Here is a 26,021-nt window from a genome sequence, read left to right as displayed (position 1 = left end):
CACCTCCCCTTCCCCTTTTTGTAACCACTAATTTTGTCTTATAGTCTAACGTTTATTTATTTTTTGTTTGTTTATTTATTTTTGTTTAGCTCATTTGTTTGTTTGGCTTCTCTATGTACCACGTATGAGTAAAATCATGCAGTGTTTATCTTTTTCCATCTGACTTATTTCACTAAAGTGAAACCTTTAGGTTCATCTATGTTGTGAATGGCAGGATTTCATATTTTTTTGTTTGTTTTTTATAACTGAGTAGTATTCTATCGTGTAGGTAAACAGATTTTCTTTATCCAATCATCTGACGTTGAGCACTTAGTTTGTTTCCAACGTTGTGAATAATACTGTAAGGAAGATGGAGATGCAGATCTCTCTTCAAAACATAGCCCCTTTAATATCCTTGACTAATAAACAATGAGATCATTAGAGTTGATCTCTGACGATTATCTTTTCTCCTAAAATTGGGTCACATTTTCCTGTTTTGTTGTGTAATTTTAGAGTTCACCCTGGATATTTTGTGTTTGTTTTTAAATCAGGTACATCATTTGGTTGGTTTCAAACTGCATAGTGTGAATCTCCAGAATGGCATCATCTCAAAGTTTAGTTCTTTTAGATTTAGCTGTGTTAATTTGAGCCTATCCTAGCATGTGTGTGGTTAATGGGAGGGCCACAGAACTGAGCAAAAATTGATAGAAATTAATGTGTACCCCTGCCGTCTCCTTCCTCGTGTCAGCCTCATATTTTCCAGTGGCTGTGGTCATCCTAGACTTTTTCCTCTGGTTCTTCAGGCCAGAAATATTGCAGATTTTCCATCAAGTTTTAGCTGCTACATGTAGAGTTAGCTTTTTTTCTGTTCCCAGTTTAAAACATAGAAACTGGCACTGTACTCTGCTCCTTCTTCCAAGTTTTAAATATCCTCCAGGATCTACATGCTTTTGTTTATTTTCCTATGTCTTCCAGTCATTTGTATCATTCTTTCCAGAATTTCTAATTATTTCCTGTGGCAGAGTTGGATCTCGTAGCGCTACTGAGCTGTACAAACAGCAAAGCTTTATAGTGATATATGATTTCAAATATTATAACTGTAAAATAAACTTTGTGACTGTAGAGATTTCTATGGTATTTTTGTTAGTGGGACATTATACTAGAAATAATCAATTGAGATGTAAAGTATAGCTTTTCCAGGAGATATTTAATACGGAAAAATATAACTTTTCAAATGATTATAAATTAAAAATAAGAAATAAGAAGAAAGGTAATTACTTGGAAATTAATATAATGGTATTTGAAGGAAGAATAATTGTCATTACAGAAGATGAAAAGTAGGAAGTAAATGCAAGGAGTGTGACCTTGATTCCAAATTGTTGCAAAGACATTGAATGTCAGTCCCTCTAAAGTCTGATATGGGTTAGAGGGGGCTTCCTCCATTTGGTGACTCAGGAATCAGGGTTTTCAACATCTTGTGATGTTGCCACGTCAACAGGTGGTTTGCATAATCTTTACTATAGGGAAAGAGAGAGCCACAGCATTTCTTGTACAGAAGCTTTTTATACCCAAACCTGGAAATGACATGCCACTTCTATGTATATGCACTGGCTGGAACTTAGTGAAATGGTCCCAGTCCATCTGCTAGGGAGATTGGGAATGTTGTCTTTCCAGGAAAAAAAATAGCATGGTGAACACACAGTATTGTGTGTGCTGCATTTCCTTTTAATCCAGGCTATTAGGGAAAAAAGATGGTTCTTGCCCTACGCATTTCTTTTCTTAATAGGACATAGATATTACATTCTTTCCACTTTGCTAATTTTTGCATATTACAAGTATATTTATCCGACCAAGATTACTTCAGAAAAGTATGCAATTGACTCAAAGGGATAGAGGCCACTTCCAATGAAGAATAATATCTTTGTTTATAGACACAAGAATATTTTTTTGGAGGGGATCTTGTGTTTTAGATGTCAATTCTGCTCCCTCTTCTCGGTAGTCTTAGTAACTTGGTCTGTATTACAATGGCAATATAGAATGTATGATTGTTGAACAATAACAGAAAGTGTATTTGATTGCTGAACAATAGCAGGTAGTGTTTGTAGTTTTTATATTTAAGAAGATAATCTATAGCCTGCATGGAGGGTAGGAGTTCTGGAAACCTGCCAGGGAGGTTGGTGAGTGGGACTTTGTCCTTACTCTCTTGGCACTGTGCCCTAACATAAGAGAGGACTGCATTTAATCCATTCAGAAACCAAACATGAAAAGGTCTCCACTGATTACTGATTCTTCCCTAAAAGGTGTAGACCCTGCATTGGACTTATTACACATGGATTGTTTTGTTGTTATCACTGGGCTTTAATTTTTTATTTAACTTAGGATAGCTTAGCTGAGATTTCAAGGCTTGTTTGGTGGGTTTCCTTGTATTATTCTAACTAACATTAAACTTTTTCCTCAATGTTATCAAGTTTTACTTTTCTAGTTCCTTTCATACACATATGAAGTAGAGAGAGAAACTAAAAGATAAAGGAGTAGATGGAGACTTCTATACATAATACAGTATTGTTGTACAGAAATTATCAAAAACTATTTTCTGAAAGAACCAACATCTCTGTCACACTACATAATTTTAGCAAAAAAATATTGTGATTTTACTATAGTATATAGTATTTTCTATTATGGAGTTTATACAATATTAAGTATGGAAAATGTCCTCTAAAAGTCAAAGAAAAGGAAAAAAAAGGTCATAGGCCCCTAATTCATTCACTGTTGACAACTTTGAGGGGTTTTTTCATTGAAAACTTGCTGATGTTTATAAATGGATAGAGAGTAAATTTACTCAAAATCGTGAGGTTAGCTGAGAAGGTGATCTAGAGAAATGGAGAATGGAAGATTTAAGATTTTGATGTTATAAATGCATAAAGCAACTAAGTGATTTAAAAGGAGTAAAGCTATTATCAAGTTTTAATGTTTTGATTTTTTATTTATTTATTTTTTATATATTTTATTTTATATAATTCTTTCATCATTGTTCATTTTCCCACATGTACGCATTTTCATTTTGGTTATATTCCCCATACAATTTCCACCCCCCTTACTTTGGCCCTGATCCCTCTTCTCCTCCCCCCCCCCTTACTTGTTGATTTTGATTTTTTTCTTTATTATAATTGGTCTTTTTCTTGGTCCCTTATTTAGGTTTTCTAAATTCCTGCTATGAGTGAGACCATCCGGTATTTTTCTTTTTCTTTCTGCCTTATTTTGCTGAGTGTGATCCCTTCCAGCTCCATCCATGTTGCTGCAAATTGCATGTGTTTATCTTTTTTGAATGCTGAGTAATATTCCATGGTGTATATGTACCACATCTTCTTGATCCAGTCATCTATTTTTGGGCATTTGGGCTGTTTCCAAAGCTTAGCTATTGTAAATAGTGCTGCTATAAACATAGGGGTGCAGGTGTTCTTTGGAATGGATGTTTCTGTGTCCTTTGGGTAAAGACCTAGGAGTGGAATTGCTGGATCATATGGAAGCTCTATGTTTAGTAGGTCCAGAAATCTCCACACAGCTCTCCATAGTGGTTGGACCAGTTTGCACTCCCACCAACAGTGCAGGAGAGTTCCTTTTGCTCCACATCCTCGCCAACATTTGTTGTTGCTAAGTTTTCTTAATATGTGCCATTCTAACTGGTGTAAGATGGTATCTCATTGTAGGTTTTTTTTTTTTTTTTTTTCACTTTTTAAGACATCTATTTTCAGGGGCAAACCACAGTAATAGAAATACTCTAAAGAGCTGGTTCGTTCTAAAGTCTTTTCCAAGAACAAGGGCAGCCAACTTCCAGGAGGTACCAAGACATGTTCTGGCAAAAATATTTTCACTTTCTTAAAGTTAAATGCTGTCTTCAAGTCCAACAATATTACATATATACATATATTTTGATCCTTTTCTGTCAGCAAAAAAGGGGAACAATTTTTTAAATTCCAAAACTGATTAATATTTGTGTTGAAGGAAGGTAGTTTCAGTTGTTTATGACTCAGACCACAGGTGTAATCAAAATATCAGCAACTGTCCTTAAATTCACATCTGTCAAAGGTCCTTTTCTCTACTCACATGAATTCGTCTGAATCATTGCCATCCTGATTTGAAGACATATTCTCAACTTTCATTAATGACGAATAGCTCCTGAGCTCGTCCATCTCCCTCTTCTTCTTCATCTCCTCCTTTTCTCTCCTTTTCATTTCCTGAATCTGGGCTTTCTTCTCGTTCTGCTCTTCCTGGTCCCTGCACTCCTTCTCCGCAGCTAGGTCCGGGAACCGCTCTGTCTTGGTCTTTTCTAACCGGTTCAGGATCTCATTCACTTTCTTCTCCACGGTCACCATTTTCACGTCCTTCTGCCTGTGAAAGCCTATCTGCCCCACATCCATGTTGGCTGTTTTCTTCAGGTTGGCCCACGACGTATAGACCACAGTGATGTTGTTCATCTTGCAGCCTTGAATGCTATTGGCCTTCACAAGGTGGGCACAGTCCATCAGCACGTCCTTGGGAATGTCCTCTATCTTCTCTCCCTTATGCAATCGTAGGTATACATGAGCGAGGAGAGTTTGTCCACATGAAACCAGATATCCTCCGGCCAGCCATGCTTTATTAGATCTTCATTTTCATATTTATCCTTTCCCATGTAAATAGTGTAAGCAGATGAATTAACGCTGCTGCTGGTGAAGTAGAACACCATGATCCCCGCGGCGGCGAGCGGCGGCTGCTCCACACACCCAGGCTCCGGACTCCACACGCACGGAGGCCAACATGGGCCTGGGCCTCTCATTGTAGTTTTGATTTGCATTTCCCTGATTACAAGTGATGTTGAACATTTTTTCATATGCCTGTTGGCCATTTGCATTTCCTCTTTGGAGAAGTTTCTTTTTAGCTCTTCTGCCCATTTTTTGACCGGATTATTTTCTTTGTTTTTGTTGAGTCTCATCAGCTCTTTATAGATTTTTGTGATCAGTCCTTTATCATTAGTGTTGTGTGCAAAAATTTCTCCCAGTTGGTGGGGTTGGAGCAAAGAAAGTTTGTTCAGTAAATGGTATTGGGAAAACTGGGTCGCTACATGCAAAAGAATGAAGCTTGACTACTACCTCAAACCATGCACAAAAACCAATTCAAGACAGATTAAAGCACTAGACATAAAGCACTAGAAACCATAAAATATATAGAAGGAAATATAGGTAAAACACTACATGACATGCACCTCAAAAACATCTTTATAGACACATCACCAAAGCAGTGATAGTGAAGGCAAGGATAAACAGCTGGAACTACATCAAATTAAAGAGCTTTTGTACAGCAAAAGTTTTAATGTTTTTAAAAGGAAAGAAAAGGAGGCAATAAACCACAAGCAAAATCTCTCAGATCAAGAAAAAAAAACCCTAGAACTAGTTCCTCTCTAGAAAAAGCTAGAGGTAACTCATAAGACCCCAGATGTAGAAAATCTGATGTCACCCCAAAGACATTTAATAACATTAGGGGCCCTGTGGGAATTCAGAGTAGCCAAAGTTCTTCAGAGTGTTCTTCCCGATGGAAATAAACAGTGTGAGGTAAAACTAATTAATCTAACTTAATGGAAAAAATAAATTATTCTGTTTACATTTATTTGGCTTACATATTTTATATGTGAGGTTAGCATCATCTTTTTTTAAAAGATTTATTTATTTATGCGTACAAGAGCTGGGATACAGGCCAGAGATGCGGGGGTGGAGGGTGAGAGGATTCACCAGACACAGAGTGGAGAATAGAACAGGCAGACTGACAAAACACACTGCTGAGGGGAGCAGTAGGCGAGTCAGCAGAGGTCTGCTGCACTATGTGGGTAGCTCCCTGGCAGGGGATCGAACTCGTGCTGCAGAGGCTGTGGATTGCTTCATTGAGCTGTGCTTAACCCCTTGCTCCACCAGGGAGGCCCCAGCATCATCTTTTTGCAAGTATGTACTGCCCTTCCATTTAGGGTTGATAACAGAAAATGTATTCAAGCTGGGATTGTGTTTATTATTAGTTCACGATTGATTGAGAAGTGACTGAAGCTCAAGAACTTACATTGAATTATTGAATAATATGTAGAGGAGCATTATTGAGAGAAGGAAGAGAAGACTGAAAAGAATAGAAGCACAAAGGAGGGAAAGAGAGAAGACAGGTGGAGGGAGGTTTTTTCCTTATGTTTTGAATAGATTTTGTTTTTCAAAAGAAATGAGCCATGTATGCTACCAGTTCCCAAATTCAATGTGAAATCTCCATTACCAAAGTTCTTAAATTGCTTTTAAAGTTAAATTGCTGTTTAATTTCTTACAGTTTAGGCATTCTAGGTGTACCTTTTTAGATCATTGACCTGATTAGTTTTTTGGTTTACTTTTGGAAATTAGTTCTTCAGCTCCTAATTAAGCCAACCTTGGTAGTCTGAAGAGTAACCTCCAAAGATAGCCATTTCCTAATCCCTGGTAGCTGTGAATATATTACTTAACATGGTGAAAATGTCTTTGCAGATGTGATTAAGCTCATGATCTTCAGATGGGGGCCCTGTTTATACTGCATTATTTAAGTGGGCCTTAAATGTAATCACATGGGTTCTTGTAAGAGGGAGGAAGAAGACTTGGCAACAGAAGAGGAAATGTGACTTCCATTTGGCAAGAGGCTGGAGACATGTGAGGAAGTCCATTAACCAAAGAATACCTTTAGGAGGTGACTCCCAAAGGTTGGAAAAGGCAAGGACGTAAATTCTGCCCTGAAGCCTCCGGGAAGAAACCAACACTACTTTCAGTTTTAATTTGGACATTTTTAGATTTTTGGCAATGGTGACCTCCAACACTGCAAGAGAACAAATACATGTTTGAAGTCACTAAATGTGTGGTAATTTGTTACAGCAATATAGGAAACTAATACAGCAAATCAATTTGAATAGGTCTGAAAGCTGAAGAAAAGGACTGTATGTGTAAAATGGCCATATTGACATTCATATATACATATATTTAAAGGCTGTGTGCATATGTTGTATTTATACAAGCTAATATCCATATTTAAGAACTCTTAACATATATATGAAATCAATTATCTGACATGTTGACTTAATGAAAACAACACATTCCTCAGGAATCATATGAAGATACTGTTATGATATGTGGTATCCCTATGCCACTTGTGATTACAGTAAGACACAGAGTAAATTTAAATATGGCAGACACTCTTGACTTATCTCTTCCTGCAGGAGTTATGGATTAATTGGTAATGTCCATTTCAACAATAACAATACTAAGTGGTGTTCACAGCACACTGAGTACTCTTGGGCAGTCATAATCATGACTACTTCTAATCCCACCAGTTACTGTCTGCTCTGAGAACAGTTGTGTTTGTTTCCAAACTAATTTATTTCAAGTATATGTTTGTGAATTGATCAGATAGTGTAATTCTATGTGTTCAGTTTCAATATCATAATTTGGCTAAATATTTCATAGGCTAATGAAATTTAAATTGGAAAAGAAACCTGTTGTTTCTATGGAAATGCTTTGGAAAGATTTAATGCAAATGATTAGCCAATAAAAAGTTACTGCTAAGGTATGTGTGCAAAGTCTGGAAGGATTCTTAGATTGCTTCATAAATGTCTTTAGTTTCTTAAAAATTCTTCTCTTAGGACACCCAGAAATGAAAATTGAAGGTGTTGTTATGCAGGTTAAGATTGTAAATTAAGAGCCAGACAATCTGTTTTCATCTTATGTGTACCATTTACTGACTATGTAATCTTAGGCAAGTTACTTAACTTCAGACGTAAAATGAGGATAAGTGCTACCACAAAGAGATACTAGAAGGATTAAAAGTGGCTGACTCAGAGTAGGTCCTCAACTATTATTATTAACCCTACAACAGCTACTATGTTTGTGATCTATTCAACAATGAATGACTATATTGGTGGCACCACACTCAAAGAAAGGTTCTGGACTTTATGTCAAAGAACTGATAAATGTACATATAGTTTAATGTTAAAATAAACTGTCCAGTTCTCCCCTTTAGCTAACATTGCCAATTAATCCATTCCAACTTTAATTGCTTCTGATAGGGGATTCTTCTATAAGTTGGTTAATTTTTCTAATAATTATTCACTTATTAGCTCACATATAAGATCCAAATCCTATGAAAATTCGAAGTTCCCATGCCATGTAAATATTACTACATCAATCCGGTCTTCGCATACTTTTTTTTTAAGATTAAGAGTCTAAAGGGCCTCCCCTGGTGGCGCAGGCGGTTGAGTGCTGCCCTGTGAAACTGTCTGCAGCCTCTGCAGTGCAGGTTGGATCCTGGCTGGCAGGCGAGGGTCCCACATGGCGCGACAGACCTCTCCTGTCACGCCCGCTGCTCCCCTCAGCAATGTATTTCGTCAGTCTGCCTGTTCTGTTCCCTGCTCTCTGGTGAATCCTCTCACCCTCCCGTGCATCTGGCCTGTACCACAGTTCTTGTATTAAATAAATAAATAAATCTTAAAAAAAAAAAAAGATTAAGAGTCTAAAACAATCTGCCTGTGGCATATGACGTTCTGGTACCACTCTAACTCTGCTCTTTTGTCTCCATGCACCATTCATCTTTAAAATAAGGGCAAAGGTCCTGTCAAGCTGAGATTGCCTTCTGTAGCTGGCACAAGAGGATTCCCTTTGCATCTGCTTTCAAACATTTCAGTGTTGTTGCATTTCTCTTGTTATCTCACCATCAGAATCATATTGAAGTAGATGGTGTTTAAACTACCCTGAGCCTAGCTTATCATATTACCCTGAGTCACTGAAAGGAGCCGTCCAACCAGAAATGAGGGAAATTAATCACTATCTATTTCCTTGTTCTGGATCATAAAAACTTAACTACTTCTAGTCAAACATCGGGATGAAGTGAAGAGGGTAGTGGAATCCTACGCTGTCTCAGATAGAATCATCTCAACATTGTAGTCATTATTAGGCTTTTCTCCAATGTTTTATGTTGGAAAATTGTGGTTATTTAGGGACAAAACTTTTGCCACTTTTTGGATCATACTGGGGGTAAAATACCCAGAGTCCGCAGCTGTTGATCAGAAGGGAAGATTAATAGGAAACAAATGTCCAATGTTATTTGGGATTTGACCCTTCTTTCCCCAACTATAATAGGTTTAGGAAAATCTACTCAAATTGTGATGAAACTAAAGTTATATTAGAGCTGAAGACAAAATGGCCAACAGAAATTCAGACTCAATAGAGTCTGAATGGGAAATTACTAAATGGGAAATTACTAAATGTTGCCTCTTTATTTTTCTGAGAGCTGGATTTTTTTTTCACTAAAGGAATCCAGGTTTCAGCCAAACATCTTAGATTAAGAGCAATAATGTTTAGCATTAAAAGGAAACTCATAGTTTAGAGTCAAGAGCATAAAGTGAGGTGCCAGAAAACCTGGATTCTAGTCCCAGCTCCACTACATTATTAAAATGAAGACAATTAACATCTCAGAGATAAGCGAGCTGGGACTAGACACTTTCTGGGTTCTAATGCAGGCCCTGACCCTTACCAGCCATGGACTTGGGCACAGTACTTAGTGTTTCTTAGCTTTGGATTCGTCATTTGCAAAACAGAACCAAACTATTGTGGGTAGAAGTGATGGTTACCTGGAATAACACATGTAAATGGCACTGTGTTTGTCATGCAATTGCTCAATGAATATCGGTTGTGGTTTCCTTGTTCATTTGATGGGGAGGGTAGACTGGCAGGAAGGAATGCATGCAGGAAAGGAGGCTATTTTTAAGAGTTATTATTTATTATTTACAATTTTTCAGCCTCTAAAGAAATATTGGAAGGCTAAGGTAAAGTCCCAATTGACCACACCTTAGTCAATCAAATATCTCGTCACAGATTTTATTTTTTTATATGAAGGTACAGGATGTGAATAGCTTTTGTGATAGCCATTCTGTTAAATCATAAATTAGCCTTGGAAATAAAAGAATATACAAAATTACAATTTACATTTCTGGACATTAGTTTTTATTCCAATATTACCAATACTGTATTAATATTGAGTATCCTTCCACAGCTATTGAGAACTATGTTTGGACCCTCCAGGAAAGTTGACTTTGAGATCATCAGGATTATAAAAGCGTTTGGAGAAGAGCAGAGAAATAACATCTGTGTAAGGAAAATGGGGAGAAAGTAGGATTGCACAGAGTAAACCTTGAACCTAAGATGCTGGTTGACGCTTTTGAGAGGCAGGCTGGAAAGAAGACAGGTCAGGGAAAACCTGGGACCAAACTGTAGATCTGCTAAAATCTCAGCCAACCCAAGAGGGAGCTCCAGAGCAAAGATTTGCTCCTTAGAGGAGTCCTGCTGGGGGTAGGAATGACCTGGCACCAGTGCCCACCATGTGCAGTTACTTGGTGGGAGTTGCCTGGGGAACATGAATTGACTTCCCCCTTAAAAGTGAAGAATCATCTTGAAGGTGATAGAGCTATAGCTGCCAGCTAAGTCTACCTGTAGCTGAACAACAGATTTCTTTCTAGAAGATCAGAGCTGTGTAACCCAACTGCTGTGTGTATACTTTACATGATTTAAAAGTTCATAATTTAAAACTTTTATATTTTTCTTGAATATATTTGACCAAATTCTTGAGTTATTAGTGTTCAATAAATTACAAATTATCGTAAAGGATTTTTATATATGTATTGAAGTAATATTTTTATTATTTCAAGCATATGTTAGAGTAAAAGTCAGCATTCTCTTCTAGTTTTCAAGTTCTTTGAGGATGGGTGTTGTACCAGTATTGCCAAGTATATTCCAAGAGATTCTGTGCTATCCAGTTGTAATGAACGAAGAATCACCTTGCATTTCTTGAATGTGACAAAGGATTTTTAAAAATACACCTTTCAACATGAATAGACCTAGAGAGTATTATGTTAAGTGAAATAAATCAGATGGAGAAAGACAAATAACATAAAATTTAATTTAATGCATCCTTCATTAAATTTATTCCTAACCATTTTATTATTTCTGATATTAATGAAAATCAAATTGCTTTAAATCCTATTTTCTAATTGTGTGCTAATAAATAAAGCAACTGGTTTTTATATTATTTAATTTTCAAAAATAGGGAGTTTTTTCAAGATATATTGACACTTCTAATTTTATTTCTTTGTAGCTAGGGCACATGCTGTGTGTGATTTTAATCCTCTTAAATGTATTGAGCCTGTGTTTGCTTCGGCAGCACATATATTAAATGTATTGAGCCTGGTTTTATGGCCCATCATTTGGTTTACATGCTACTTGTATGTTTATCAAGATTCTTAGTACAAAAGAAATAAAAAATTAAACTCTGCTTTCTTGTAGTTTGCCAGCCACATGGAAGTTAAACATGTAAACACATGGAACAATACAACAAAGTAAGGAAAGTATAAGATCGGATGACCAGTATGGATTAAGCACATAAATGATGAAAAGTCCTAAAAAAGAGGAGTCATCAGAGCAGGGGCTCCATTAAGGTATGTACCTCTCTACTCTTTCTGGAAAATGAGGGTTTAAGCCAGGTGTTGGGCATAAAATATTGGATTGGTAGTTGGAGAATGACTAAGTGAAATGATTGTTAACACTGTTAACAATCAACACTGATTGTTAACATTGTTAACAACACAAATGATTGCTAACATTGTTAACAAATATTGGGCAAATCATGAGCAGAAGACAGCATGGAATATCTGTCTTCCTTCTCTTTGTTCCTTCTTTTTGCCCAAGGGAATTTTTCCAACCTGTGTGTGTCCCGCTTAGTGATTAATGCTTGAGATACTCTCTGCTTTCCTCACAGAGCTCTCAGGGAAGAAGTTGTTTCAGGTGTAAATGCATTAAGGCATAAGCATTACGTATAAGGGAGGTCCATATACTAGGATAGCAAGGGGAGTAACAATAACTTATTTACTTTACATGGGGTGGCACCGGGAAGATCTTCTATAGCAGGTGTCTTTTAAGATAGGTCTTTTAAACTGTGTCTGTCACACAGAGAGAATAGACGTTCCCAGCAGCATGAAACTCAAGTCAAATACAGCTTAGGGTGTTTATGATGGATAGAGGTATGAATTTGGAAAGCTGTGCTATAGCCAGATAATTAGAAAATTTGATTGTGCTATGGAGTTTATTTACAGTGATGAACATCATTAAATGTTTTTAAGCTGCACAGTGGCTTGATCATTTGTGTTTATAAAGATATCTGGCAGAATTGAGAAAGATGGATTTGGATGTCAGTGAAACTAAAGACAGGGAAAGTAGTTGGGTGACCATGTTCTAAGTCAGGTGATTAATGATGACTCACTTAATTAATGTGAGACACGTAGGAGGTGGACTGATATAGACGACCGAGGATCAAAAAGAAGGGATCATAGGTAACTTTACCATTTCTAATGTGTGTGATGTGGATGTATGATGGTTTTATTAACAAGGAAAGGAATTGCAGGAGGAAAGACAGAACGGAAGAAACATTGAGTTTTCTTTCTTATAAATTGAACAGGAATGATCCATTAGTCAGTTTTACCTATCAATTTAAATATTAGGAATTGGCTAAGGGCTAGAGATATTTTACAAGTCATTAATATTTACTTGACATCAGTCAAACAGAGAATTAAATCTATTCCCAGTTGGTATGACTTAAGGAGACCAGATTGTTGAATGGGGATTAGGCTGAGGTAACTTTTAAGACTCCTGGGTCTGTGAGTAACTATTAGGATAGAGGGGTGGAAGAATATGGGATAATCAGGATATGGGGTGCTAGTGACAGATCTGAAATACTCTGTCAGTTTGTTTCTTAAACTTGCAGTCTTAAACAAGAGACATCTCATGAAAAAGATTAGGGGGAAATTAAACTCACAACATGTATTAATTAGAATATTTGGGGGCTGTGCAAGGAGACCAATTTGAGGTACCTTCATTAAAATAAGAGACCTGGGACTCCCTGGTGGTGCAAGGGGTTAAGACACAACCTATGAAGCTATCTGCAGCCTCCGCAGCACAAGCTCAATCCCTGGCCTGCCAGGGAGCAGCCCACATGGTGCAGCAGACCTCTCCTGACTCGCCCGCTGCTCCCCTCAGCAGTGTACTTCAGACAGTCTGCCTGTTCGGTTTCTCACTCTGTCTCTGGTGAATCCTCTCGCTCCCCACATCTCTGGCCTGTGTCCCAGCTCTTGTATGCATAAATAAATCAATCTTTAAAAAAATAAGAGACCTTCTTATGAGAATTCAGTGGTATCCCATAAGAAGCCAAGGGTACGAATGCTACTTACCCAGGAGGCAGACAAACATTGAGGATCTGGGTTTGGGTCCACTTTGTTTACTTCTTTTCTCTTTAACTCTCCCCTGTCTTCCATTCCCTCCAGACTTATGTTTTTCTATTTCTCCTGATGCCATAGCTGATAAACTGATGTTATAGCTCCAGAAACTCAGTGTTACCATGTCCCCATCCCCATTCTTCATCCCTGGGGAGGTTCTGATTGACCCAGCAAGGGTGAGATGCCCCATGGACATCCAATCAAATGTGTTTGTGTGTCTGTATTTAGGGGGCCAGTGGATTCCAGGCCAATTAAATCATACTATCTGGGGGTGGTATCCAGACATCAGTATTTTTTATAAGTGTCTCAGGTTGGGACACTTGCAGACAAAATGCCTAGTCTGGTGCATGCACAGGGCAGGTTCACCGTCGATTCCGGCAGATGGATAGAGAGTCCTGGAGCCCTCGATGCATTTTTACAGGACTTTAATACCCTCTCAGGGAACCAGGTACATAGGCAGCCCAGGCAGGGAGGCTGGCCTGCAAGGAGGCAGGCTTAGGCAGGGGCAGGGCTGGGCTGGGCAGGGAGGAATGCAATCTTTGCGTTCTTTCTCTGGTCTTTCTCTTTCTGTGGCCTTGTGGTCTTGCCTCAGAGTGATGCAGCCCTTTTAGTCATCACTTCTAGGCACAGGTGTGTGAGCATTAACACACGCGCATGCTCCATGCTCCCTGGGCCCAGGTGTCCACAATCACAGGCGTGTGTGCCCCGAGCTTGGGCCCCTCATCCCGGGCAACCATGCTAGGGGTGGGAGGGAACAGAAAAAGCCTAATAATTTCGTTTACCCTACACCTAGGCTCTGCTGTTTTTCTGAAAATAACGACTGTGGTTGGGATGATAATGGTCCTACAAAAAATGTCCATGTGTTACTACCAAGAGCCTGTGGAAACCTTATGTTACACAGTGTCAGAGAGGAGAGGATATTCCCCCTTCTCCCATATCACCCCCCAACCCTTCTGACCTCTCCTTGGGCTGATGGAGAAATCAAATTAATATAAGACAGGTTAGTAGGAGAAAAAGTAACACATTTAATTACATACATATGGAGAATCGACACAGAAACAAAGATTCTGATTTTAGTGGGGGACGTGAGAGTATGCATCAGGAGCTAAAGAATGCGATAGGGGCTTGAGACTTTATGGAGGAAGGAGGGGGGACACACACAGGCGACAAGGAGAGTGACTTTAAAAAAGATTTATGCATATGTAAGAGAAGGAGCGGACACTGAGCAGGTTTTCTATGATCCAGCAGACCGAGTAAAGGAGGAGTCAGAGTTCTTAGTGGCTTTTGCAGGTCTTTTATTGGGGTTCACCAGACATATGGCAGGCAGGGGTACCGGGGGGCCGGGAGGCTGGCAGGCCTCCCAACCCCCAGCAAGTCTTCAAGTCTTCACTCTATCTGGGCTCTCCGGCCTTCTCTCTCTCTCTCTCTCTCTCTCTCTCTCTCTCTCTCTCTCTCTCTCTCTCTCTCTCTCTCGGCTTCTCCTGGCATCTCCGCGACACCACCCCTAAAAGCCCAGTCTCAGCCCAGGTGAATCCCACCTACCTATGCCCACACCCTATTCCAGGTGCCTGCCATCAGGCATGTATTCAGGACCGCAAGGATCCATCATCTATCCTGATGGCGGGAGGGCAGAAAAGCCTGACATTTTTCCTTACCCTACAGCATACAAGAGCTGGGGTGCAGGCCAGAGATGTGAGGGGTGAGAGGATCCACCAGAGACAGAGTGGGGAACAGAACAGGCAGACTGACTGAAACACACTGCTAAGGGGAGCAGCAGGCGAGACAGGAGAGGTCTGCCTCACCATGTGGGTTGCTCCCTGGTCGGCCGGTCCGGGAATTGAACTCGTGCTGCAGAGGCTTCTGATCGCTTCATAGTGTGGTGCTTAACCCCTTGCGCCCCAGGGAGGCCCAAAGAGAGTGACTCTTATGACAAAGACCAGATAGTCTATAATGAGATGTTGGCCTTGCCTTATAGACAGCTTATGTAGCTATAGAGGTTATTTCTGAGAAAAACCCTGATTCTGGATAATATCCCCAATTTTCATTTTTGTAGGTAGTTAGGGAATGGCCAGAGTTTCTTGTGAGACACCAGGGCCTCTATTGACATTAGCTCAAAATAATCCACATGCTAAAGTGACACATCTTGGGAAGGCCTGTTCTGAACTTCTCAGGGAGGCCTATCCTTTAGTGGCTGTAGGGGCAGGAAGGCACAGAGTAGGATCTCTGTGATCGGGGCAGACGGGTAAAGGAGAGTCCTTTGGCTTTTTTCAGGCTTTTTCTGAGATTTTACTAGTCACACGGCAGGCGGGGGGTCGGGGGGGAGACAGGAGGCTGGCAGGCCCCCTAACCCCCGGGAGGCCCCCAGCCTCCAGCAAATTTTCACTCTTCCTGGGCTCTCTGGCATTCTTTCATGGTCTCTGCTTCTCCTTTGTTGCTCTGCTGGTTCTGCTCTCTTCAGTTCCATTCTTGTTCTTGTTCTTCTCGTTCTAGTTCTCTCTCGTTCTCTGGTTCATGCTGGCGTCCCCCTGACACCACCTTATAAGCCCAATCTCTCAGCCCAGGTGCGCCCACCTATGCATGCCCACACCTACTCCAGGTGCCCACCATCAGGCATGCATGGAGGACCGCAGGGATCCGTCATTAATGCTAATGACGGGAGGGTGGAAAAGCCTGATAATTTTTCACTGACTACAGTGGAAAAAAGGAATTCAAGCTACAAATGGAATTAAAATTATTAATCAGCAAATCTCAAAATAAGGAGATCATTTTAGAGATTTGTTGGTTGGGCACAATATCATCACAAGGGTTCTTCAATGTGCAAAGGAGTAGGCAGAAGTATCAGAGTAATGGCACTGCTGGCTTTGAGGATGGAAGGAACCATGAAGCAAGGAATGTGGGTGCTCTATAGAGTGTGGAAAAGAAAAGGGGTTCTCCTTAAAGCCTCTGTAAAGGTACTCAGCTCTGCTGATGCCTTGATTCTAACCCAGTGTGACCCTTTTCAGACTTCTGAACTCCAGAGCTGTAATAAATTTGTGTTGTTTTAAAATCACTAAATTTGTGGTCATTTTTTTATAGAAGCCACAGAAAACCAATAGAGATTAGAAAAAAAAAACTGGCTAATACTTGAACGTGGGGGGGTGGAGATCAAATATCATGCCCAGGCTGTATTCCTTAAGCACAGTTGTTACCTTTGTAAACATTTCTTTTTGGGCTATCTAGAACCTTTGTCCTCAGAAAACAGCATCTCACCCTGTCCTTTGTTTTCATTTAGAAATTGTCTCTTCATTTTTTTCCCTCAAACTACGTGGTTCTCCTGAGGTACAGTTCTTCTGTTACACGTGTACTTTCTCTCCATGAATGGTTCTCACTCAAGTTCACACATTCATGTTCTTTATCTGGTGTTTTATAAATTGGAACTGAGGAAAGAGAGACCCTTCAATCTGGTAACAACTTGGGAGGTGTAAACCCACAGTTTGTGAGAGGCCATGGTTCCAGGCCTGAAGAACATGGCTTTCAGAGTTTCTGAAAGAATGACTCTGTCAGAGAGCAGGATAGAGTCTAACCTGGAATTTGAGGCCTTCCAGTTGCTGGTTCCATTTACTCCCAAGGCCAATTTACTTCATTTTGGTTTTGGTAACATCTATCGAAATATCCTGACAAATTCCAGCATAACATAAAAAAGAATAAGCCCAGTAATCAGATGAAAATGTAAAAACTCATATACACGTGTAGGAAAGATACAAAAATTACCTTTATTAACCCAGTGCTGTTTTTAGCCCTTTCTGCATGTGAAACATTTCACTAGGGGAATGAATAAGACCAGGTCCTGCTTCCATGCACTTAGAAATCCATTGATCCTACAGACTTTGTATGCACGTTGTAGGGGCTGGAAGGGGCACAGTGCAGGTTTTCTGATCCCATGCAGACCGGGTAAAGGAGGAGTCAGAGTCCTCAGTAGTTTTGCAGGTTTTTTATTTGGGGTTCACCAGGCATATGGCAGGCAGGGGTGCTGGCTGGGGGGCTGGGAGGCTGGCAGGCCTCCCAGCCCCCAGCAAGTCCTCACTCTATCTGGGCTCTCTAGCGTTCGTTCTGCTGCTTGTCGGCTTCGGCTTCGGCTGCGGCGGCTGCTGGTGCTGGTGTTGCTGGCGTCCCCCGTGACGCCGCCCTTAAAAGCACAGTCTTAGCTCAGCTGAATCCCATCTACCTATGCCCACACCCTATTCCAGGTGCCCACCATCAGGCATGCATTCAGGACAAGGATCCATCATCTATCCTGATGGCGGAAGGGCAGAAAAGCCTGATATTTTCTTTACCCTACAGTCCACCCCCTCAGGGTTTTCTGCCATACAGTCTATACATACATATACAATTTTCTAAGCAAACAAACAATGCAGCCATGGCCCACAAAAGCAAATACATCAAATATAACAAAATACAATATAACAAAATACAACAGAACACAAATAAGTCCAGGCAGGGCACCAACCAAGTGCAAAAGACAATTATTGGTACCAGCAGATGAGCCACCAAATCTGCTGCCGAAGGCACTGCTCATACGAGGGAGGGGAATCACTCACGGCATCTACTATAACATACCAGGAGCCGTCAGGCTTCCTGGCCTTCTCTGGCTGTAGTCTCGGCTACAAGGCGCACACAGCATCCACCCCCAGGATGCACTAGCTCTGGGATTGGCAATTTTATTCTGTTGGGGGTAATCGCCAACCCTCAGGGTTTCTGTCTGCAGTCGCTCCAACACTCGGCCTTCATGGCCACCCATGCGACTCGCAGACCCCTGCACTCAAGCCAACCCACTGCACAAGCACATGGGTCGGGGATCCAAACTCTGCATTTGGCTTGGGCTCCACCCCAAGCCACATTCCCCACCCGTCCCCCAAGGACGGGCTCCTCAGCTCCTCACCCTCACTCAAGAATGAGCAGGGCATCACCCATAGGTGATTTTACGAGACTCACAGGGCTTCAGCATACCCAGGCTGCTTAACAGCTGCTTTAGGGCTTCTCAACTTAGCATCAGTACCAGCTTTTGCCACCTTAGTTGGCTTTTCTCCTCCACCTGGCCACTGGGCATACACAGGCTGCTTTTGGCCATCTAGGCCCACTGGCCACCCCCAGATTCTCAAAAAATAAACATAACCTGCTAAGGTCCTCCGCCTTCTGGCGGGATTGTCAGTCCAAAATCATCAGTTCATCAGTCTATCAGTCCATTGGCCTCTCCCTGCTTCAGCAATGGCCTGCTGCCTCAGGGGTCATTGGCTGGTCCTTTCCGGTGTCGTTGGCTGGTCCTATCCGGTGTCGTTGGCTGGTCCTTTCCGGTGTCGTTGGCTGGTCCTTTCGGGCGTCTCCTTCACGCCAGGTCTCATCCTGTAGCTCGTGGACGTATCCATCTTCTATACCGCCATGGTGCCTCCAGCGTCGTCACAGGCAAAGTCTGTTCTCCTTAGTCCCTCCAGGTCTTCGGAGGGCTCCAATACCCGTCTGCATGGATCCTGCCGACTACGCCAATTGTAGGGGCTGGAAGGGGCACAGTGCAGGTTTTCTGATCCCATGCAGACCGGGTAAAGGAGGAGTCAGAGTCCTCAGTAGTTTTGCAGGTTTTTTATTTGGGGTTCACCAGGCATATGGCAGGCAGGGGTGCTGGCTGGGGGGCTGGGAGGCTGGCAGGCCTCCCAGCCCCCAGCAAGTCCTCACTCTATCTGGGCTCTCTAGCGTTCGTTCTGCTGCTTGTCGGCTTCGGCTTCGGCTGCGGCGGCTGCTGGTGCTGGTGTTGCTGGCGTCCCCCCGTGACGCCGCCCTTAAAAGCACAGTCTTAGCTCAGCTGAATCCCATCTACCTATGCCCACACCCTATTCCAGGTGCCCACCATCAGGCATGCATTCAGGACAAGGATCCATCATCTATCCTGATGGCGGAAGGGCAGAAAAGCCTGATATTTTCTTTACCCTACACACGTGTACCAATATGCATACCCTCTTACAGGTCATTTCTGCCACCCCCCTATGCTTTTTTGGCAAATGCAAAACAAAAGTGAGTTCAAGGAATTCTGGTTTGTAAAATACACAAATGGAAGAACCACGAAGGTTAATGGAAAGAATTTCAGAATATTCAGATACCTAAGGGTAATTACCAGACTGTCCCCCAAATGCTGCCATCAGAGTCAAAATACTGGCCAGGAAGGGCTATTGCTGTGGCCCTGTGGCAATTTTTTTTCATCCTTACTATGCCAAATGTTTCTGAATTCTATCATAAGTAAAGTCAAAAAAGAAAGGAAAAGTAATTTGGGGTAAATCACAGCCACAGCCCAATTCACTGTGGATTCACGCAGGTGTGTTTATTTTAATAGCTGATCGGAAGGCACGTGAGATAGCACAGCTGACCAGATTCTAAACAGAAAAGCATAGGACTTAAAACTAAGCACGCATGCAGCATGGAATAATAATCAAGTTAGCCTCCTTAAAATGCTAAATGCCAGAAAACCTGAAACCACTAGGGCAAAGTCCACACAGCACAAGCCAAATATTCTATTTCTCACAGGGACTTTTAGAAGGCTCAGATTCTAGAGAGCCTGCTTTAAACGGCAGAGTCAAAGATGGGTCTTACTTGACAACCTGTGTTCTTCTCTCCAAGATATGCGGGTGGGTTTTTTTCGGGACTCTTTAAGAAAAAGCAGATTGTTGCCACCAAAAGTTCAGAAACAACAGAAATAGTTTGTTGTCAGGGAAAGGGCTGAGCTGCAGCGGTGGGCAAAGGTTGGGTAATCAACAACCATGATCTGGCTCGCGTACTGCAAAGACACACGTTAGCAAGGGTGCCCAGCACGGGCGTGTGCGTGTGCTTGTCTGGGCGCCCCTCACCTCCCGTGCGCTGCGTGCACCCCCGGGCGGGGGTCTGGGGAAGGCAGGGCGGAGAATGACGTGCGGTGAGACTGGCAAAAGGATGAAGGTTGGCAAAGATCGGGTGGTTTCAGAGAGGGGCGCGGGGGTCCCGTGAGGGCTGGCTGTTCTGGAGGATGAGTGTGGGGGTCCACCGAGAGGTTTCGAAGACTTGTGTGCTAGCTTTCTGCTCGGTCCTCTAGGTCGTGGCGCTAGAGCCCCGGGCCCGGAGCGCTAGTTCTTCCGGACCCGGGCGTCGGAGGCCCCGCCCCTCCGTTTCCCACCCAGCCTGGCCCCACCCTCCCTCCTAACCCCGCCCTGCCCGGCCCCCGCTATTTCCCAGCGCCCTGCCCCTCGCCCTGCTCCAGGCTTCGGCTGGGCTCAGCGGCGGTGGGAGCGCGCAGGCGCGGCTGGAGGCTCGCGGACCGCGGAGTAGCGGCGCGGGGCGCGCGGTGAGTGGGGCGGCGGCGCGGGGCTCAGCGGCGGGGACGGGGTTCGGCGGAGCATCTGGGCAGGGGACGGGGTGTGTGGGGGTAACTGCGCCCGGAAACCTTCCTTTCCGTTAGGAGACACGGGCCAGGCGTGCGGTGGCAGGGGAGCCCACGCTGCTTGAGGGTGTCCCCGGCCGCGTGGGGAGCGGAGTGCGTGCCGGCGGGAGCCGGGGAGGGTACGTGTGCCGAGACAGGGAAGCAAAGGGTTTCGGAGGCTGGAAGTCCGCGCTCAGGCTTGGCAGGAGCGGGAAGCCAGCCAAGGGTGCTGGAGGGTGTCCCAGCTTCAAGTTCAGTCCCCCCGCTAGGTGCCCCTGAGCGGCGTCACGGGCCCACCCCTTCCCCCGCGCTGCCGCCTCCAAGTGCTGAGTTGCCAGGACTCTTCCTCCGGCTCGGGTGAGGATTTGGGGGAGGTGGGCTGTCGCTCCGGGCTAGTGCCAGGGAGGGCGTGGCGTTCCTGTGACTTTCCTTCACCCCCACTCCCGGGAATGTGTCCGTCTTCTGGTCCATTGTATTCATGAACATTTTAACAAAGACTATGACTGTTTTCTAGCCTGTGGCGGGTGACAGCGGGGGCGGGTCAGGGGAGGGGGGCTCCTGCACGAGGTCGCGGTGCAGCCCTGGGGGACCGGGGAAGGAGGGGGGGGGCTGGCTTGAGGGGAGTGGGAGGAAGGGAACGACCTTCCTTACTGCCTCAGCTTTTTCCTTCTTCCTGGTCCGCTGATTTTGATCATTGGTACGAACAGCCTCGAGAGGGATAGGGCTAGAAATTAGTGTGTTCATGCTGTTGCTGCAGCCATTGGTTTTCTAATTGCGCTATTGATGTATTTTCTAAGTGTCCCTTCAGGAGAAAAGCGAAGCTAATGGAATTTAAGAGGAAATAATTGAATGAAAGGGTGAAGAGGTGGAGTGTCAAACTTAGAGCTATATGAATACCTTGTGATCGTCACAGTAAATCAGGCCAGTCTTTGAAGAATAGGAAGGTGCGTAAGTTAGGGTAACTAAGAAGTTGATTAGGTGGCTGTTGATTGATTCAATCAAGAGATTATCGGATGCGGGTGTGCTCCTACGTTCTTGGGCCAACTCACTTTAGAACCCTTAACGAAAATAGGAATATCGAACACTCAGGCAAATATGTTTTTGGATAACGTTCCATGTGCTTTCATTTTCCAACTTAGGATCTTTTTGAAAAGTAGTATATGTGCTCCCTAGCCCAGATACTGATATTTTTACTCATTTGTTTAACTTAATACAAGAAAACAAACTGAACTTCTTCCTCCTCCACCCCTTTCCCTTGATTGTGAATCCTGTTTTATAAACATTTACTTTCAAACCTGAAGTGTGTTTAAAGGCACAATCCTCCCTCCCCCGAAGCATTTCTGCTTGTGTTATTGGCATTTTACTCTTTCTTTTCTGGTTATTTTAAGTTAAATGCTGCCAACATTACCAAATTTGGAAAGGGAGGTGTTAGAGGTATCTTTTTTTCTTTTCCAGTAATGAACTCCTTATTCATCCTTCCATACTAGCCCAATTCACTTCTTGGGAAAATTTTCCAGCTGTCCTAGAATGAATCACCCCCTTTTCTGCTAAACGGATAAAACTGACCTTATTTCTCTCAGGCTCAGCCTTCTCTGTTACCCAATGCCTAGGTCTGCTCAATATATTGTAAGTGCCTAGTAAGTGTACTTACAGTTACATGTTAATAAATGTTCAAAAGATAATTCATAATCCATAAAAATCATGGGATAATAGAAGAAAATCAGAATGCTGAATGCTGTTTGGAACATGAATAAGAAATGAATATGAAAGTATGTTCCCATATATTCTGTAGTTTATCCTTCTAAAAGAGGTATAAAAACTGTGATAGAGACAAAATAGGAATCAGAAAATGGCAAAAAATTTTAAAAGGGTCAATTTCTAATAAACTAGTGAAAAGTGAACACAGAAAAAAATGAATCATATGTTAAATGATGCAAATATTGCACTGCCAGAGTTTAGGACTTTACACGTGTGTCAATAGCTGACCAGATGACATACTCAGAACGCAAATGTAACTGAAAGAAATCAACCTAGTCAGCTGTATTGTACTCCTAAATCTCAAGGTGGTTTGCACATTGGGCTAAAGGGTCTCCATGTTAAAGTGCCCTTTATAGGCTTGGCCTGTTTCTGCCAGCCTGTCTTTGACATCTCCCAACTCCCAGCATTATTGGCCTTTCTGGTTACTTTCAGCTCATAACAGGTGTTGTCTTCCTCTTGGTTCTTGCCACTTCATCACCTCCACATCTAGCTTTCATCTCCTGAATGGATTTACCCATTGGAGAGAATATCATGAGCAAATCGTCACTTAATTTAAAAGTGAATAAAAGTGGTACTTTATTTTAAAATCAGTTAGAGTTGACTTACTGGCTACAGTCCAGTTTCCTGTACCTATGAAGCAGAGAATCTATCCTGGCTATTAGTAACTTCCCTTTTTCTACCCTCACTTCATTTATCCCCTTTCCACCTAATTATCAAAGTGCTTTTTCTCCATGTCACTTTTTTTTTTTAATAACTAACCATTGTTCCCTAAACATTTTATTAGTGCCTGACTTTTATTTGTAAACCTTGGGACGCAGAGAACAGATGAACAGAATCCATGGAACATTTTTTTAAAAAAGATTTATTTATGCATACAAGAGCCTGGGGCACAGGCCAGAGATGTGGGGGTTGAGAGAGGGGAGCAGAACAGGTAGATTGACTGAAATACACTGCTGAAGGGAGCAACAGGGAGACAGGAGAGGTCTGCCTTGCCATGTGGGTTTCTCCCTGGCCAGATGGGGATGGAACTCGTGCTGCAGAGACTGCAGATTGCTTCATAGTGCGGTGCTTAACCCCTTGTGCCACCAGGGAGGCCCCATAGAACTTTAAAAAAAATTCTATATCATCTGTGGCCTTTAGATTATAATTTTTTTTCAGTAAATCAATCTGTGATTATGGTTTACTTCTTAAGGAGTTCCTTCTTTCTGCACCTAGATTTCCTGCCAACATTTCTGGTTTTTCCTATAATTGTTTGACCAGTCAACTTCAATCACTTCTGCTGAGTCTTCTTTTTAGGACTTCCTTTAAGACTTCCTTTCCTACTCTATGTGAGAGACAATAATATGGTGGTCAAGGACATGGAATTTGGAGGGAAAATGTTCTGCTTCTTTCTCTAAGAGTCAGTTTTCTCATCTGTAACAGTTACAATAACTGATAAGTGAGATCAAGTATGTTAACAGATTCTCATAATACCTAGGACATATTGTTTGCCCTAAAAATGATAGTTATTATCATTGGTGGCTATTATTATTTGTAAACTGCCATTTCTCATGAGAAACATCATTTTGATAGCAATTAATTTTAAAATGTGGATGTATTCACATCTACCCTGTTTGAGCGACTCCCTCACAGAGGATCCCTGCTATATATGGATTTCTCCCATATATCTCCAGCAGAGAGAACATGGTTAAGCATAGTGGATCACAAACACTAGCATGCACGATAGTCACAAGAATCATGTGTGGGATGGGGCCTGGGAATTATCGTTTCTAATAGGGTTTCAAATGATAGTGATGGTGCTGGCTCTCAGATCACCCCGAGTGGTACTGATCTTGATGGCATTCAGACAGGTTGGCAGGGAGGAAGGGAGAGGAGACCAGAAAACCAAAAAGTTAGAGATGTTAAGAGAGGAGTGCTTCAAATTGGTAGTATCAGATAGCATGTCAAGTTTAGAAACAACGGGACTAAGAGCACAGTTAGATTTGTTAACCAGGAACTTTTTTGTTTATTTTGTGTTTGTGTCAGGTACAGAGGATTGATTTAATTATACTCCTGAAATGGTGGACTAGTATCAGTATTACGACCGTGAAACAAATGGCAAATATTTGAGGCAATGGTTCTTAATCTGGAGTGTGCATTAGACTTTCTTTTGGAGCTACTTAGGACTAGTGCCCCTTCCCTTAATGTAAACCCATCAAATTAGAATCGCAGAGCATGGAACCTGGGCATGAAAAAGTTTTAGGCGATTTTGATGTGCATCCTAGTTAAGAAACACTTCTTTGAACAATGGTGGTCTGTAAGTAGAAGCAGTGAAAATAATTTTTTAATTGTTGGCAAATGGAGAAAGGAAGAAAAAAGATTGGGATTTGAGAATTTTAAGCGATCAAGAAAGTGGGAATTTGTAGAGTTGAAAATCCTCCTGGAGAAGGGAAGTGATGAGGTAGTAATGCTAAGTGGATAAAAAATAGGGTCCTAGGGCTGGAGTAGAGAAGGGAATCAGAGGTACCAAGAAGGGAATCAGAGGTACCAAGAAAAGAGGAGGAGAGATCAACTGAAGAAAAATATATCTAGGGCCTCCCTGGTGTCGCAGGCAGTTGAGCACTGTACTGTGAAGCTGTCTGCAACCTCTGCAGCGTTGGTTTGATCCCGGCCAGCCAGCAAGGGTCCCACATGGGGCGGCAGATCTCTCCTGTCTCCCCTGCTGCTCCCCTCAGCAGTGTATTTCATCAGTCTGCCTGTTCTGTTCCCCACTCTGTCTCTGGTGAATCCTCTCACCCTCCCACGCATCTGGCCTGTACCCTGGTTCTTGTATAAATAAATCTTCAGAAAAAAAAGAAAAAGAAAAAATATATCTAAAGGTAAAGAGGGGAGAAGTTGAAGCAGCATTCTTTAAGGGTGGTTTGTTTGCACACTACTGTTCAGTGGAATTTAAAAAGCCCATGAACCCTATGGCTTTTTCAGCTTTAATAATGCTGATAAATGAATTAGTAATTTCAGCTATTCATAGCTACCTCTAATAGTTACACCATTGTTTTTTCAAACTTTTCTCATTTAGAAGAATTTTTAAATTACATTTAGACATACTGAGCTGTCATGCTGTTGTCCTAGCCCTTGCTGGAAGATGGACATAAGTTTGTATATGATTATTCACCAACTAATTGTATACCTATCAATTGCCAGACATTATTCTGAGCACTGGAGATACAACAGTGAATATAACAGTTGTATTTTATTGGAGATTTTTGTCACCAAGTAGCTTATATTCTATTTGAAGGAGGCCGGTAATAAAATAAAACATGAACTATCAGTTTATGGATGTACATATCTATTTGTCTATCTGTCTACCTATCATCACATAGCACTGCTTGCATTCTTTGGAAAATATAAAATGGGGAAGACAAATAGTGGGAGTATTGGAGGGTGGTGATGTAATCAGGGAAGACTTTGCTATCAACAGAGGCTTGTAAGCAATGAGAAAAACATTTGGATGACGAGAAGAGCTTTCTAGACATGGAGGCTAGCAAGTGC

General features: G+C 42.2%; 2 protein-coding genes across 4 annotated transcripts in view; one reads left to right on the top strand and one right to left on the bottom strand.

Annotated features, from left to right (window-relative positions):
- Positions 1–26,021, top strand: part of PRRG1 (proline rich and Gla domain 1) — a 189,258-nt gene that overhangs the window by 63,136 nt on the left and 100,101 nt on the right. The window contains exon 2 of one of the 3 annotated variants that reach the window (XM_037512544.2): positions 11,340–11,491. The gene's annotated coding sequence lies outside the window, so the exon portion shown is untranslated. Of the gene's footprint in view, positions 1–11,339; positions 11,492–20,619; positions 20,661–21,046; positions 21,093–26,021 lie in introns of those variants that run through there. The other 2 variants (XM_054695787.1, XM_054695788.1) reach the window with 2 other exon arrangements.
- On the bottom strand, positions 3,711–4,733 carry LOC119246235 (coiled-coil domain-containing protein 25-like). The gene is given in 2 exon segments (XM_037512542.2): positions 3,711–4,567; positions 4,570–4,733. Coding segments are annotated over 2 exon segments (624 nt in total). The 5' UTR covers positions 4,706–4,733; the 3' UTR covers positions 3,711–4,079.

Source organism: Talpa occidentalis, unplaced genomic scaffold (assembly GCF_014898055.3).
Source record: "Talpa occidentalis isolate TD23 unplaced genomic scaffold, MPIMG_talOcc4v2.1 talOcc4.15, whole genome shotgun sequence".
Taxonomy (NCBI): domain Eukaryota; kingdom Metazoa; phylum Chordata; class Mammalia; order Eulipotyphla; family Talpidae; genus Talpa; species Talpa occidentalis.
The sequence above is the reverse complement of the archived record's forward strand: the minus strand, read 5'-3'. Positions and strand labels throughout refer to the sequence as shown.